The 14,126-nt window shown below is 37.9% G+C and overlaps 1 protein-coding gene and 1 long non-coding RNA gene across 2 annotated transcripts in view; one reads left to right on the top strand and one right to left on the bottom strand.

Annotated features, from left to right (window-relative positions):
* Positions 1-14,126, bottom strand: part of LOC117080817 — a 49,428-nt gene that overhangs the window by 34,226 nt on the left and 1,076 nt on the right. The gene's annotated exons all lie outside the window — the stretch shown is intronic.
* LOC117080816 (putative fatty acid desaturase 2-like protein FADS2P1) overlaps positions 13,447-14,126 on the top strand; it is a 39,848-nt gene continuing 39,168 nt past the window's right edge. Inside the window, exon 1 of the mRNA XM_033206117.1 lies at positions 13,447-14,052. Within this exon, the coding sequence (XP_033062008.1) occupies positions 13,726-14,052 (327 nt within the window). The 5' untranslated portion in view covers positions 13,447-13,725. The remainder of the gene's footprint in view (positions 14,053-14,126) is intronic.

Here is a 14,126-nt window from a genome sequence, read left to right as displayed (position 1 = left end):
CTTTGTCCCTTATGAACCATAGGCAATATCTGAAGACAGACTAAATGCCATAACTTGGCTGGGGAGGAAGTGGGAGGCTTGCTACTGATATCTAGCAGTAAGAGGCCAGGAATACTTAGGACAGGCTCCCCACCCTCCATCCCCAGCAACAGAGAATTATCTGGTCCAAAATTTCCATAGTGCTGAGGCTGAGAAACTCTGATACAAGGGAACAGCAGTTACAACAAAGAAAAAGAAAGCCAACTCACCAAGAGCGGCTGTAAATAGAAACGTCTTATTTTTACTCTCTCCTCTCCTCCCCAGCATTAAAGGGAATAGAAAGGAAAGCACTTGGAATCCCCAGGCCAGCTTGTGGAAGGTTTTGGGGTAGTGTGGGTGGAGCTATAAACTGAACATGAGATTGATTTTTAAAATAACTTTTTATTTTGAAATAGTTTAAGACTCACAAGAGTTGCAAAAATTATAGTATAAAGTCCCCATATACTCTTTAGCTAACTTCTTCCAATAATAATGTTATATAACCATAGTATATGGCCAAAACCAGAAAAGTGACTGTGATGCAATAATACTGTTAACTTAGGTATAGATATTGTTTGGATTTCACCAGGATATACGTGCACTCTTTTTGTCTGTTTATTTGCTTTGGGATATAGTTCTGTGACATTTTACCACATGGGTAGACTCAAGCACCCATCACCATAATCAAGATACAGAACTGCTCCAAATCCATAAAGAAACTCTCTCATGTGTTACACCTTAATAGGCACACCTTTCCTTCAACCCCAGTCTCTAATAAACACTGATCTATTCTTTATTCCTGTAATTTAGTCATTCCAATAATTGTATATAAATATAATTATATAGTATTTTGCCCTTTGAGGTTTTGTTTATTGTTTTATTTTTCATTCAGCATAATGCACTTCAGTCATCTAAGTTGTTGTATGTATCAATAGTTTATTCCTTATAACTGATGAATAATAGCCCATTGTATGGATGTACCAAAGTTCATTTAACGATTTACTTGTTGAAGGATGTCTGGATTGTTTTCATTTCTTGGTTGTTATAAATAAAGCTGCTATGAGCTTTTGTGTTCATCTTTTTGTGTGAATATAAGTTTTCATTTCTTTAAGAGAAATACCCAGGAATGTGATTGCTGGATCATTCATATGGTAAGTGCATATTTGCCTTTATAAAAAAAAAACACCAAACTGTTTTATAATGAGACTGTACCATTTTACTTTCCCATTAACAATTCATGAGAGATCCATTTATAAGGCTGATGTTTTAAAATAGAAGCACTTTGTGAAAATAACCTAAATGAGATTGTTTTAATAACTAAAATGACTTCACAGCTAAGACATCTGACTACAATAATATTAAAGGAATCCACTGCTAACCTGGAAAGGGAGGTTTCAAAGTGCACAAGAGGTAGTAGTTATTAAGGAAAATTACAATTATTGTACATCAAGCAGATTCTCCTCAGTCAAACATATTCTATCATTAAATATCATTTTCTTTGAAAGGTAAATTTCTGTTTTCAGCTTTTATTTCTAAAGGATATAAGTCACGGTTATTTGGAGCTGCTGATTACCATGTGATAACATATAGCATTACCCTGAGATGAACTAATTCCAGCCAAGTGCAAAGAACCAAACTTCCTAGTGAGACTAGTTGACCTAATATGAGAAATTAGTACTTTTAATAAACCTGGAAGCAACTGGATCTGTCAGTTAATGATATGGCTATAATATCCAGTAAGGGACTGAACTTTCCCAGTCCATCATAAATTATAGCAAACAACAGTTCTTATCTCATATACTTTTTAAAATTTGATAAGGTATGCAAAACTTTTAACACAATATCTGAGACATAGTGAATACTTAGCTCAATCTATGAGATGGAATGAAAATACCTATCTGTCTATTATGACGAAGAATAAAATAGCAAATGTGAAGCATGTAACCAGCAGTAGAAACACGATAAATGTGAGCTGAATATATTTGCCACCTTGAGTGTTTGCTCCAAGAGGTGCACATAGTATCCAATTAAAAGGGAGTGGTGGAAAGAGGCCAGTTTAAAATTTACCTGGTTCTTTCCTCAATGCCTTTGAATTATCTGTCTTTTGAAGACCATAAAGATTTCAGATGGGCTGATCATCATGCTTTCCGAGTTTTTTGGTTGTAATTTAATTTAATTATTGTGATAAAAATGACACTGTTCCCCATAAATACTCAAGACTCACAGTTTGTTATATTTACATTCATATATCTAGGATCTCTCAAGTTCGTTCTCTTTGGGTTCATCTAACATTATATGGTCTTCGTTCTTGCTGGTATAATCTTGCTGGTATAATTGTTTATTAGGTAATTAACAGTCCAAGTCACCTTGGCTATCTGCCAAATGAATAGAAGCACACTACAGATTTTAGAGGGAGTTGAAGGGAAGAGATTTCCCAGGGCTTTGGTAGGTGGAGAAGCCTTTTTGGAGCGGATAGGCCTGAACCATTTCACCATTAAAAACACTTTTATTATTTTTCTCCATAGTCACCATATGTATATATTTGTGTGTGTATATATATACTTATATATATTATATAATTATATATATCATATATTTATATTTATATATCTATACATATTGAACCATATTGATTTGAATAATATTGATTTGTATACTATTGGAAATGTTGTTCAGGAGATACAGCATTTCTGCTGGATGTGTTCACTCAACATGTAACATTTCTCCTCCTGAATGTGTAGAAGCGTTGTGTAGGAGTGTTGTTTCCTACATACCAAACACGTAAGCTCTCTTTGTTTATTTCTTTCAGTTCTGCTCTGGTCCAAGCAATTGATGCAGTATCAACAGAAATAAACCCACAAGCATCTCATAAGCACCTATTAGAAGCCCAGCACCAATCCAAACTCTGGGAAGGAGTATAGTCATCAGTCAATGAATCTGCTAGTAAGATAGCACATTCTGGAAAGTAACCTCAGAGTAGATGGCAATATATATTTGTGGCAATATAAATCAAGAAACTTAGAAAGATGCACTCCTTTGGCTTTGCAGTTATTAAGCCTTTAGTGAAACTTAATGGCAGCATAAATGCTGAGAGGTAATTTGATAGAGGTGTCAATAACTTTAGCATAAATTCTGAAAGGTAATTTGATAAAAGGTGTCAATAACTTTAAAAACAGTCAAACCCTTTAACGCAGCGTTGCCTACTCAAGGCATTTATCCTACAGAAATAATGCAAATAAATACTATCAAAAAGGGTTTCATTACAGCATTATTAATAATGGAAACAACTGGAGACTCACATAACCAATAATAATGGCATTTCTAAATAAAGGACGGTACATTCTCAATTTGGAAAATTATGTAGCCATTTAAAATTGTGTTTTTTAAAAGAATATTTTACAAAGGGAAACTATTAAGAAAAAAGATGTTAAGTGGATAAAAGCAGGATACAAAACAGCAATACTATTAAATGTGTGCAGTTTTATTTCAAAGATATGAATAAATGTGTGTATATTTGTATATGTGTGTGTGTGTGTTTGTGTGTGTGTCTAATGATCTCCCTAAAAGGGACAAGGCCATCAGTATGTGGTAGAATTACAGGTCATTAAAAAAAATCTTCATATGTCCTATAGAGTCAGAAAAATATAGAAAGATGACTAATAGGTTTCTTTCCTCAAAAAGAGTTGACATTCCAGCAGAAAAGATATAATTTACACATGGCATAATAAAAAATATACAACAGAACATGGGAACTAGACTTCTGCTGTCTCATCCTCTGGTCCTCTTTTGGGGAATTACCTCTCCTTCAATGTGATTGTGTCTCTAGTAAGGCAACCTCATCACCCTGACTTGCAACTTCTTGGGCTTAGTCACAAGTGGTGTCCATGATCCAGGCTAGCTCACCTGGTATCACTCTTTGTTGGGCCACAGAATGAGAGTCCATCTGGGTCCAATTTTTACACTTTAGAAAAGAGAAGCTCTTTGTAGGAATTTGAAGCCCAAACTTCTAGCATTGACCAAGGAAGTAATATACCTGAGAATGAAGCCAATCTGGAGAAGAACCGAGTGGAACATTCAGAAAAAGAGACATTAGGACAATATCCCGAAAAAAAGTAATTTTTGCCCAATAGAATCAGCCATGCTTGAAGTCATATGTAATCCTGAACTTTTCTGTTTTGTTAGCCAATAAATACCTTTTTTATTTTCATTTTGTCAGACAGTAAATTCCATTTTCCCTTAAATCAATTTGATCTATGTTACTTGTCTTTCAACTCACAGGGTCATTATTGATATAAACACATCTTTCAAAGACATAGTACGAGTTACTGAATCAGGGAAGAAAGAGGTCACTTCCAGTCTGATAACTGGGAAAGGCTTCTCAGAAAAGAAGCAATCTGAGCTGGACCTTGGAACAAAAGAGAGAGTAGGACCAGAAGAAAAGCCGGAATTTATAGAGGTAAAAATGTAAGGTGTTTGGTAAGATGCTTTTACTGAAGGAGAGACTTTGTGTTGGGAAGCAGGAAGTGATGGACTGGGGCCAACATTGTAATTATCAGGCTAATGGGTTTGGAAATTATTCTATAAGCAATGAAATATCCATTAAAGAATTTTAGTAAGGGTGTGGCCTGTTGAAAATCATCCTTCCAGAAAAATAATTAGTGTGAGAGTTATATCTAATACAAGTATAAAATTGGCACCCTCTTCATCCTTTTCCTCCTGTAATCTCTTCCCAGGGAAACTCACTCACTAATCTCCCGGTCTTCAGTTTTCCACACTGATGTATCCTCCATACGTTGTCTGGTGGACTTTTTGAAAATATGTCTAATTGTGGCACTTAAAAAGTCAGGATGTTTCTTAATGCCCATGCTGCAACATGGATAAATCTCAAAATAATTATGTTGAGGGAAAGAAACCAGACCAAAAAGGAAAAATGCATAGTATATGATTCCATTTATATAACATTCTAGAAAAAAAAATGACAGAAAGCAGATCAGTGGTTGCCTAGCAATGGGGAGAAGGTGAGGAGGAAGGGTGAGAGTGTAATTACAGGGGAATGAGAGGACTTTAGAAGGCAATGAGATAATCACTGTCTTGGGTGCTAATGGCTTCACGGATGTATACATATGTCAAATTTTGCACCTTACATACATGCAATTTAGCATTTGTGGAATTGTTATACAGTTATACTTCAATATAAATTACAGCTCAATAAAGCTAGTTTAAAAATAAAGTGACTACGTGGTCCAGTCTCAAAGCAGACAGCAAAACAGTACAACTAAAAACCAGTTTTTAAAGTAGTTCAGGCTTTTTTTCATGTATTTTCTGAACTCGACAGCATCAACCCTCTAAAGCACCCTTATTCTTTCTTGATCCCACTTCTTCCAAATTCCTTCCCTGTTGCTACATCCTTTTATTCTAAATTCCTTGAAAATTTTACCTTCTACCATCAGCCATAAGTGAAAAGATTCTCTATTTTTTCTAAAACATTAAATCTAGTTCCAGACTCCAAATGTTAGCAAGAAGTTCTCGAATAAGGTATTTTTGGTATTAACCACTGCCCTTTTATTGTTTAAGGATTTCAGGGTACCAGAAGAAAAGAAATAAAAGAAGATGCCTCATCTTCATTCTGTGGTGGTCATACTTATCACTGTCGATCGTTCTGCTACACAAGGCTTTTTTTTTTTTTTTTTTTTTACCAGTTAGCATTCAGTAGTTCTTTCATTGTGCCAGGCATTAACTAAATGCATTTTCTTACTTCTCATAACAACCCTATAAGAAAGACACAGAGTAGCCCCTTTTCCCACTCACTTGCCATCTTAGTTAGGGCTAGTCACTTACCTTCTCTGATCACCAGTTGTCTCTTGTAAAGCGAGCTGTAAAACTAGGTGGCTCTTCAAACTCTGACATTGGTTTTTTTCTTTATTTACTAAACATACCAATGCCAAATAAGGTGCCATAAGAAAGAGGAAAGGTGGATTACACGCTGAAATTGGGCTCGTTTTTATAGACTGGACCTCTATGGACATTTACTGGCCCAAAGTAACTTTCTTTCCTTTTTTTTTTTTTTTTTTTCTTTTCTTGAGACGGAGTCTCACTCTGTCGCCCAGACTGGAGTGCAGTGGCATGATCTCGGCTCACTGCAAGCTCCACCTCCCAGGTTTACCCCATTCTCCTGCCTCAGCCTCCCGAGTAGCTGGGACTGCAGGTGCACTCCACCACGCCCGGCTAATTTTTATATTTTCAGTAGAGACAGGATTTCGCCATGGTAGCCAGGATGGGCTGTCTCCTGACCGTGTGATCGGTCCGCCTCAGCCTTCCAAAATGCTGGGATTACAGACGCAAGCCACAGCGCCTGGCGAGTAACTCTATTTCTTGCTCAGTACACTCAGAACAGATTGAGACTACAAGAAATCTCTGAATACACAGACACATTTAAAGTTCTTCGAGACCATCTGGTCCCTGGAAGAATTCAAGAGCTTGATTTCTGAGCACATAAAAGAAGTCTGAGGCTAGGCAGGTTTTTTCTGGGATCTGGCAGGGATATAGCCAGGACATGGTGTAACACAGGCAGTGGCATTCCAAGGACAGGCTGATAGGAGCAGTCTACCCTGGTAGAAAGGATGATTTTTATCACTGGCTTTAACAAAATTATTTTTAAGTGGCAATCTTCAACCATATGTGCTGCCACTTCCAGCAGTCTATTCCAGGACTGCTGATTCAGCATGGCAAACTTCCCCAAAGCATCCAAGGCCACAGTGCCAAGTGGCAAGCATCCCTGCGCCCTAAAGATACCATGCAACACAATATATACCCAGCTTCAATACGACAACACTGGGCTCTGCCTCAGAGGAAGCTCAAAGCCTCATCACAGGAAACTCATACATTGCTACTGACAGTATAAGATGTTACAACCCCCATGGAAGGTCATATAACAAAACTGCCTATATTTTCACCTTTTGACTCAGCAATTTCACATTAGAAATTTACCCTGAAGATACATGTCCTAGATATCCAAGCAGTGAATATCATGGATATTAATTATTTGTAAAAAATAATACACTCTACGGTGCTTAGGGATGAGGTGTCACAATGTCAGTAACTAACTCTCAGATGAATCAGAAAAAAAAAATGAGTGGATAGTTGAACTGAATGAATATAGATGGATGGGTAGAGAGCATAGGATGAATGGACAGAAATGAATAATGACAGAGATAAATGATTGATGGATTGACTGATAGCACATGCAATGTGAAATAAATAAAGCAAATATGGTAAAATTCTGACAACTCGTAAATCTCGATGATGGAAAGATAAGTATTCATTTCCCTATTCTTGCAGCTTTAGGTTTGAAATTTTAAAAAATAAAATGTTGGGGAAAATTAAACCAAATTACTTTGTTCTTAAATGACTGAGGGACCATGGGCCAAAGACCTCATGAAACTATAGAATAAACCTACAGCATTTCCCAAAATTGAAGCGAGGCTAAACTGGATATTATTGAGCAGGAAGCAAAATAGCCATGAAGTTTTAAAGTAAAACTGCGTCAACCAATCACTTGAAGCCACTTGAAACTTGAACCCTAGAGTGTACATTTATTTTCCTTAAATATTAGAAAGTATTTAGGGAAAAATTTTAAGAAGCCACCTTCATCTGCACACCTTTTAAGCTAACTAACTCCCTGCAGGAGATTTCATCTCTTTGAACCTGATTTGTCCTTTGAGAGAAATGGCATTAACACTCATCACCCACTACTATTGTGAGAATTAAGTAAAATGTCACACGCCACTTACCACACACCACTATTGTGAGAATTAAGTAAAATTAAGAGGTAAGTAAACATGAGGGATGCATGGCAAATGCATGACTAACGTCTCTTCTCTTCACTTTCTTTCTACCAATTGTGTACCTAAGAGACCAGCTAAAGGTCATTGGCAAACCTAAAACTATGATATTCATTCATGCATTAATCATTTATTTAGCAAATATTTAGTGAGGACCTAATTTTATGCCAGACTCTGTAAACAGTGATGAAAGAAACAGGCAAAGTCCCTGCCCTCCTGGATGTTGGAATGTAATCCCCTTCTTTTTCCTCTACCCCTCCCTGTCTCTTACTTGACTAGTTGAGCACCGTTTTGGGTGTTCCTGAGAATAGGCCTCTGTTTCTCCTTTTCCCCCCATGAGATAAGGCAGCAGCTGAGACCACGGAAGTAAATGATTGCTTTAAGTTTGTGTGAAAACAAGGCCACACTGCCCCACTTGAATCCTGCCCACGGCAGGACCAGGGCCAGCCAATAGCAGGCTGTCAGCACAGCTAAAGCAGTCCTTCCTGAATGTCTGCTTTGAGACAATGAGACTCTTTTAAGCCAAGGCACCAGTAGCTAACTGGAGTGTTTTTCAAACAAACTTTGTTGAAATTATAAAGCAGCACTTCAGAACAGCTGCCCTGGGAAAAAAATGGGAGTGCAGTTTACACAGAGTTCATACACACAGAGCCAGGGTGTGCCCCAAGTTAAATGAACCCATCTGGGGAGCAGATCGGCCCTGGTCATAATGAGCAAATCAGCCCCTGATAAAAATAGCTGCACTCACATGCAGCTATTTTATCCAAAGTAGATCTCAAGGAGCTCAAAGCACATTATAAACAGATAGGTAAGTAGTGAGCCAACAGAAGAATCCTTTTATGTTCAGTCCAACATTCTATCTGGTTCTGTAGCTAAGAAGAAAGCTTATGTTTTTCTCTGTGTGACACAATGGATCCAGCTGGAATAGTTCCTATGGAGAATGTAGAAAATCTTGTACTCATTGTAAAATCACAATTATCATAATAATATTAGCTTGGTGCGAAAGTAACTGCTGTTTTTGCCTTTGCTTTTAATGGCATTAACACTATTATTAATCTAATAACAGAATTCTGCATTAAAACCATACTTCTACTTTCGTTGTCTCTTTTGAGCCTCACAACGGCCCTTTAAGATAAGCAGAATAGGTATCATACCTTGTTGAACAGGGAAAGAAACTGAAGTTCAGAGAGGGTAAGTGCCTCATATAAAGAGGCACAGCTTTTTAGAAGGAAGTAGCATAAAAGAGACATGAACAGGTCTTATGCTAACACTGGTGCTTTTTTGCTCTTTGCTATCTTCAGAAAAGATCTTTCTCTGTTGATTACAGAGTTTGAATCCTCAGAACCTCAAATGGCATAGGCTGGCATCTGAGCTTGTTATAGAATTCTTTTTAATGATTTCCATTTTTTACCAGAAAGAACAACGCTTTGATTTTGAGGGCGTTACTATAGAATTGTCCATAAACTTAACTTGATCTTTGGGTTGATTCATGACGTTGCAGAGCTGGAGAATGTTCATTTATTAATTTAAAAGGAGTCAAGGAGCCTCAAGGAGAAAGATTCAAAGTGGGACAACTGTGATTCCAAAAATCAAGCCCTTGCCGGTGGGAGAAGGAAAGACCAGTGTGCTTCTTCAGTCTGTGTTGAATGCTTTGATATTTTTTCTCCCACTTCTTTTATTGAACTAATACATGTTTGTCTCTTTTTCTTGCCCATTGACTGACTGTATTCCCACTCCCTTTAGGAGCACTGGATTATTAAATTCAGAGTTCAGTGCCCGGCAATTGCATGTGCCCACTGAACATTGCTGAGGTTGAGTAATATGCTGACTTGGAGATAAATAAATGGTATCAGTAGCTAACATTTACTTCTAGGACGTCTAGGGATTCTCCTAAGCACGATACATGAATTAACATGTTTAATCTCTACAAAGGAAGGTCTATTAGGCATTAGTATTATTAGCTTCATCTCTATCTTAGAAATGTGAAACTGAGGCACAGGAAGGTTAAGGCCCTTGTCCCAGTTCACAGCACTAGAAGCAGCGGTCCTGGATTTTGAATCCTGGAAATCTAGCTCTCTACAAAGAATCCACATGCTTAGGAATGGAGGGAGTTGGGCAGTGTGTTTTCTTTATTTGTTTTGTTTCATTTCAGCAGCTCCTTGTACAGAGAAAAGAAAGTTTTATTCATCTGTCATCTCCAAGTTATCTAGTGTAGCCATCAGAAAATAATGAGTTCTTGTGAAAACTTCAATAAATTATATGAAGACAAGATGGCTCTTAGCAGCAGGAAAAACTTCTATAATACCTCTGACCAGTTTCAGGCTGAGAAGTAGGGGCATTGGGATTTTGAGGGTCAAGCTGCTTTGGCCAAGGGATACTGCCTTGAGTATCTTAAGTAATTGAATACACATATTTGAGTCACAGTAACCCCTACTCTGCTGTGCTGTGGAGAGATGATATGAAAATGTCCCAATAGTTTTAAGGATGGTGAAAAGTCCTGGAGGCACAATGCTAGCCCATGGAAGCCACTCCATACGGGTTTGGTGGATGGATTCATAAATGAATGAATGAATGATTCACCTTCAACCAGCAAAAGATGCCTGCTTTTCAAAAAGCTCAGTGTGGGATTCACATCTCAGAATCTTGTCCTTAAAATAACTTTGGTTTAAACACTTCTTTTTGTAATCGTTATCATCTTCAGCATTACATCTGAGGCAAGGAATTTACCAAATTTTCCACCAGGAAGCATTAAAATATTATGAAAGAAGTCAGGGGAAGGGGGTGGGGAGTGGTTACTGAGAAGGGGTCGGTTCTCTGTGATGCTAGGACATTTGTTTTTGACTTTGGGGAAAAATTGAACATAGCTAACATATCCCCATATTCTAACTGACTGCATCCAATATGAAAAGGAATATTTTAAGGTTGCCAAGCGTACAGAGGGCTTTTGCTAGGAAAGCTCTCATTACCAGTATTTCCTGAGTCTTCCAAACACTTTTCATGCAAATACCTGAGACTGGGTAATTTATAATGAATAGAAACTTACTGGCTCACAGTTCTGGAGGCTGAAAAATCCAATATCAAAGTGCCAGCATCTGGCGAGGGCCTTCTTGCCATGTCATTACTGGGCAGAAGGCAATAGGGTGACAGAGACGGCTTGAGGGGACTGAACTTGCCCTTTTATAAAAGCACCAATCCCACCCATGAGATGGAGCCCTCATAGCCTAATCACCTCTTAAAGGCCCCACCTCTAAATACTGTTACCATGGCAATTAAATTTCAACATCACTCTTGGAGGGTACAAACATTCAAACCGTATCATCACGATACGGCAAAATGACATTCTCGTAAATGTACTTAAAGTGCCAGGCAACTCCTCTGGACAAGCCCCTGACGTGCCCTCACCAAACTTCCAACCAGATTCTTGCCCTAAAACCTCACTTATACTGGAACCCCGGAGCTGTCTTGAATTCACGCCTGGGAACTACAAATATTCAGTGTGCATATGTCGGATTTATACAATTCCCATTCAGAAATCACAGACAGTACAGGGGATTCTGTCAATACCACAGCACCTAAGCTAAGCTAATGTAATGTAATGTAATGTAATGTATGTAATGTAATGTAATGTAATGTAGTGTAGTGTAGTGTAGTGTAGTGTAATGTAATGTAATGTAATGTAATGTAATGTAATGTAATGTAGTGCTGAAATCTGTGCTCATTCTTTCATTTTGCAGATGGGAAACTAAAGCCTACATAAGTAATTTGCCTGATCTTCCACGGCCAATAATGGGGAAGCCAAAATATGATCCGAGCTTCAAAATCAGTTTCTTTCTTTGATTTCCTATTTTTATTAAAGAAACTGCCTTTTACATTATACAAGTAGCATACTAATTTGTAGAAAACTTAGAAAGTATCACTAAAAATAAAGAAAATAATATTGAATAATGTTTCAGTGCAAAGAGAAATAATGCCAATATTTTGGCATATTTCCTTCCAATCATATACCATCTAGTAAATACAATGCATTGACAAATTATTTTTTATATGGCAAGCAGGAGTCCACGCCATTAAAAACTTCCTGTTTAGTATCTATATAATATTCAGTGTACATATACTTCATAGTTTATTTTAATATCTATGTAATATTGAGTATATATACACTTTATTATATAGTAACAGTCTTTATTGCTAAATATTTAGATCATTTCTGATTTTGACAATTATAAATAATATTGAAATAAATCTCCTTCTACATAAATCTTGAACTGAAAGACAGATAATTAAGTTAGCACAGATTCCCAAATGCGAGAATATATTTTTTCTATTTTATGTAGCCTCTTTCCTTAAAATTAAGACCCTACCCCCAACCACCACTCTGAAATTATTTCTTCTACTTTGTTTATAAACCACAGAGTTATTATTACAAATGTCTAGATCGAGGTGTGGGAAATAGAGTGAAAGAGCTGGAGATCTGGAATCAGAAAATCTAGATCAATGCACCAGTTCACTTCTCACTCACAAGGTGATCCTGGAATGTTACCTGAGAGGATTTCGGTCCATGTTTTCTCACCTGGAAAATGGGGCAGTAATAGCACCTCCCTCAAAAGATTGAACTGAGGCTTAAATCAGATCAAACATGTGACAACGGCTTTGTAAACCATCATGTGGTCTTGCAAACATCAGTTGTGATTACCTTTATGTGTGCTGACAGATTTAAACAGCTTTCAAAGGGAAATCACAAGAGAGAAAACCAGTTTCTGTTGATGTGCTTTTTGGTAAAATGAAACTCAAACCTTTCTTTATTTTATTTTTGTATTTGTAATGCTTTTGGGTACATAGTATGTGTGTATATTTATGGGTACATGAGATGTTTTCATACAGGCATGCAATATGAAATAAGCACATCACAGAGAATAGGGTATCCATCCTCGCAAGCATTTATCCTTTGAGTTACAAACAATCTACTTATCCTCTTTAAGTTATTTTAAAATGTACAATTAAGTTATTATTGACTATAGTTACCCTGTTGTGCTATCAAATAGTAGGTCTTAATCATTCTTTCTATTTTTTTTTTTTGTACCTATTAACCATCCCACTTCACTCCCCCAAACCCCTACTCCTCTTCCCACCCTCTGGTAACCAACCTGCTATAATCTATGTCCATGAGTTCAATTGGTTTGGTTTTTAGATCCCACAAATAAGGGAGAACGTGCGATGTTTCCCTTTCTGTTCCTGGCTTATTTAATGTATTGTAATTCAAACCTTTCTTTTACAAAAGTTTGAAAGAATTGAAAGGCCCTTGGGATAAATAACAGCTGTCAAAAGAACATTTCCCAAGTCCAATTCGTGTCATCCTGGAGATTTTGAAAGCTTTTGCTCATATGTTGGATTAGCACATCTAAAAGTCTCTGATCACAGGCACGTCCGAGAGTTAATGAACCCAACACGCCTTGATGCTGTGCAGGAGAATCACCAGGACCACAGCTTAGTCCCTCCTCCCTCAGGGAGGGCCACAACATGAAGCCAGAATGTGATTGGCCTAGGCTCTTTACTAAAGAGCATTTAATGATGAAGGAGGATGCTTCCAAGAGGCTAGACAGCAGAGAGAGGAGAAGCAAAGAGAGAAAGAAGGAAGGAAGGTGGCCTAGCCTTCATCAAGGCAGAAAAGATTCAGGACAGGCAAAGAAGTGAGAAGCTGGGAAGGTGCTCACTATCAGGTTTGTGAAAAGACAACTAGGCTCAGAAGTTTTCAGTGTAGGTGTCATACTGCAATGGAATGAAAAGGGAGAAAGGCAGTCATTTTATGGTTCAATCAGAGGTGAGGATTAGAAATTTCAAGCATTAACCCAGAAATCCTAGGGATTCAATGACAATGAAATTTGAAGAAAAGTGTGGGGACAATGGGAGCCTTGTAGGAAGGAATCAGTCATACCCAGGTGAGAAGCATCAGCCAAAAGGAAAACCCATAACAAATGGGAAAGCCGAGTTCTATGCAAAGCAGGAGGCAAATGGGAAATGCAGCGTGCCCAGGAAAAGCCTCAACATGTACACCTGGCAGGAGATCCAGAGGCATAATCAGGAGGCCGACCAATGGCTGGTCATCAATCGCAAGGTTTACAATGTCTCCAGCTGGGCAGACAGGCATCCAGGTGGGCGCCAGGTCCTCAACCACTATGCTGGGGAAGATGCCACGGTAAGAAACTCCAAGCTTTCCCCCAAAACCCTCTTCGCCTTTCCCCCAGCTGCTGGGTGGCTGAGATCTTGGCT

This window comes from Trachypithecus francoisi, unplaced genomic scaffold (genome assembly GCF_009764315.1).
Source record: "Trachypithecus francoisi isolate TF-2019V2 unplaced genomic scaffold, Tfra_2.0 Lachesis_group8, whole genome shotgun sequence".
In the NCBI taxonomy this organism is placed as follows: domain Eukaryota; kingdom Metazoa; phylum Chordata; class Mammalia; order Primates; family Cercopithecidae; genus Trachypithecus; species Trachypithecus francoisi.
The sequence above is the reverse complement of the archived record's forward strand: the minus strand, read 5'-3'. Positions and strand labels throughout refer to the sequence as shown.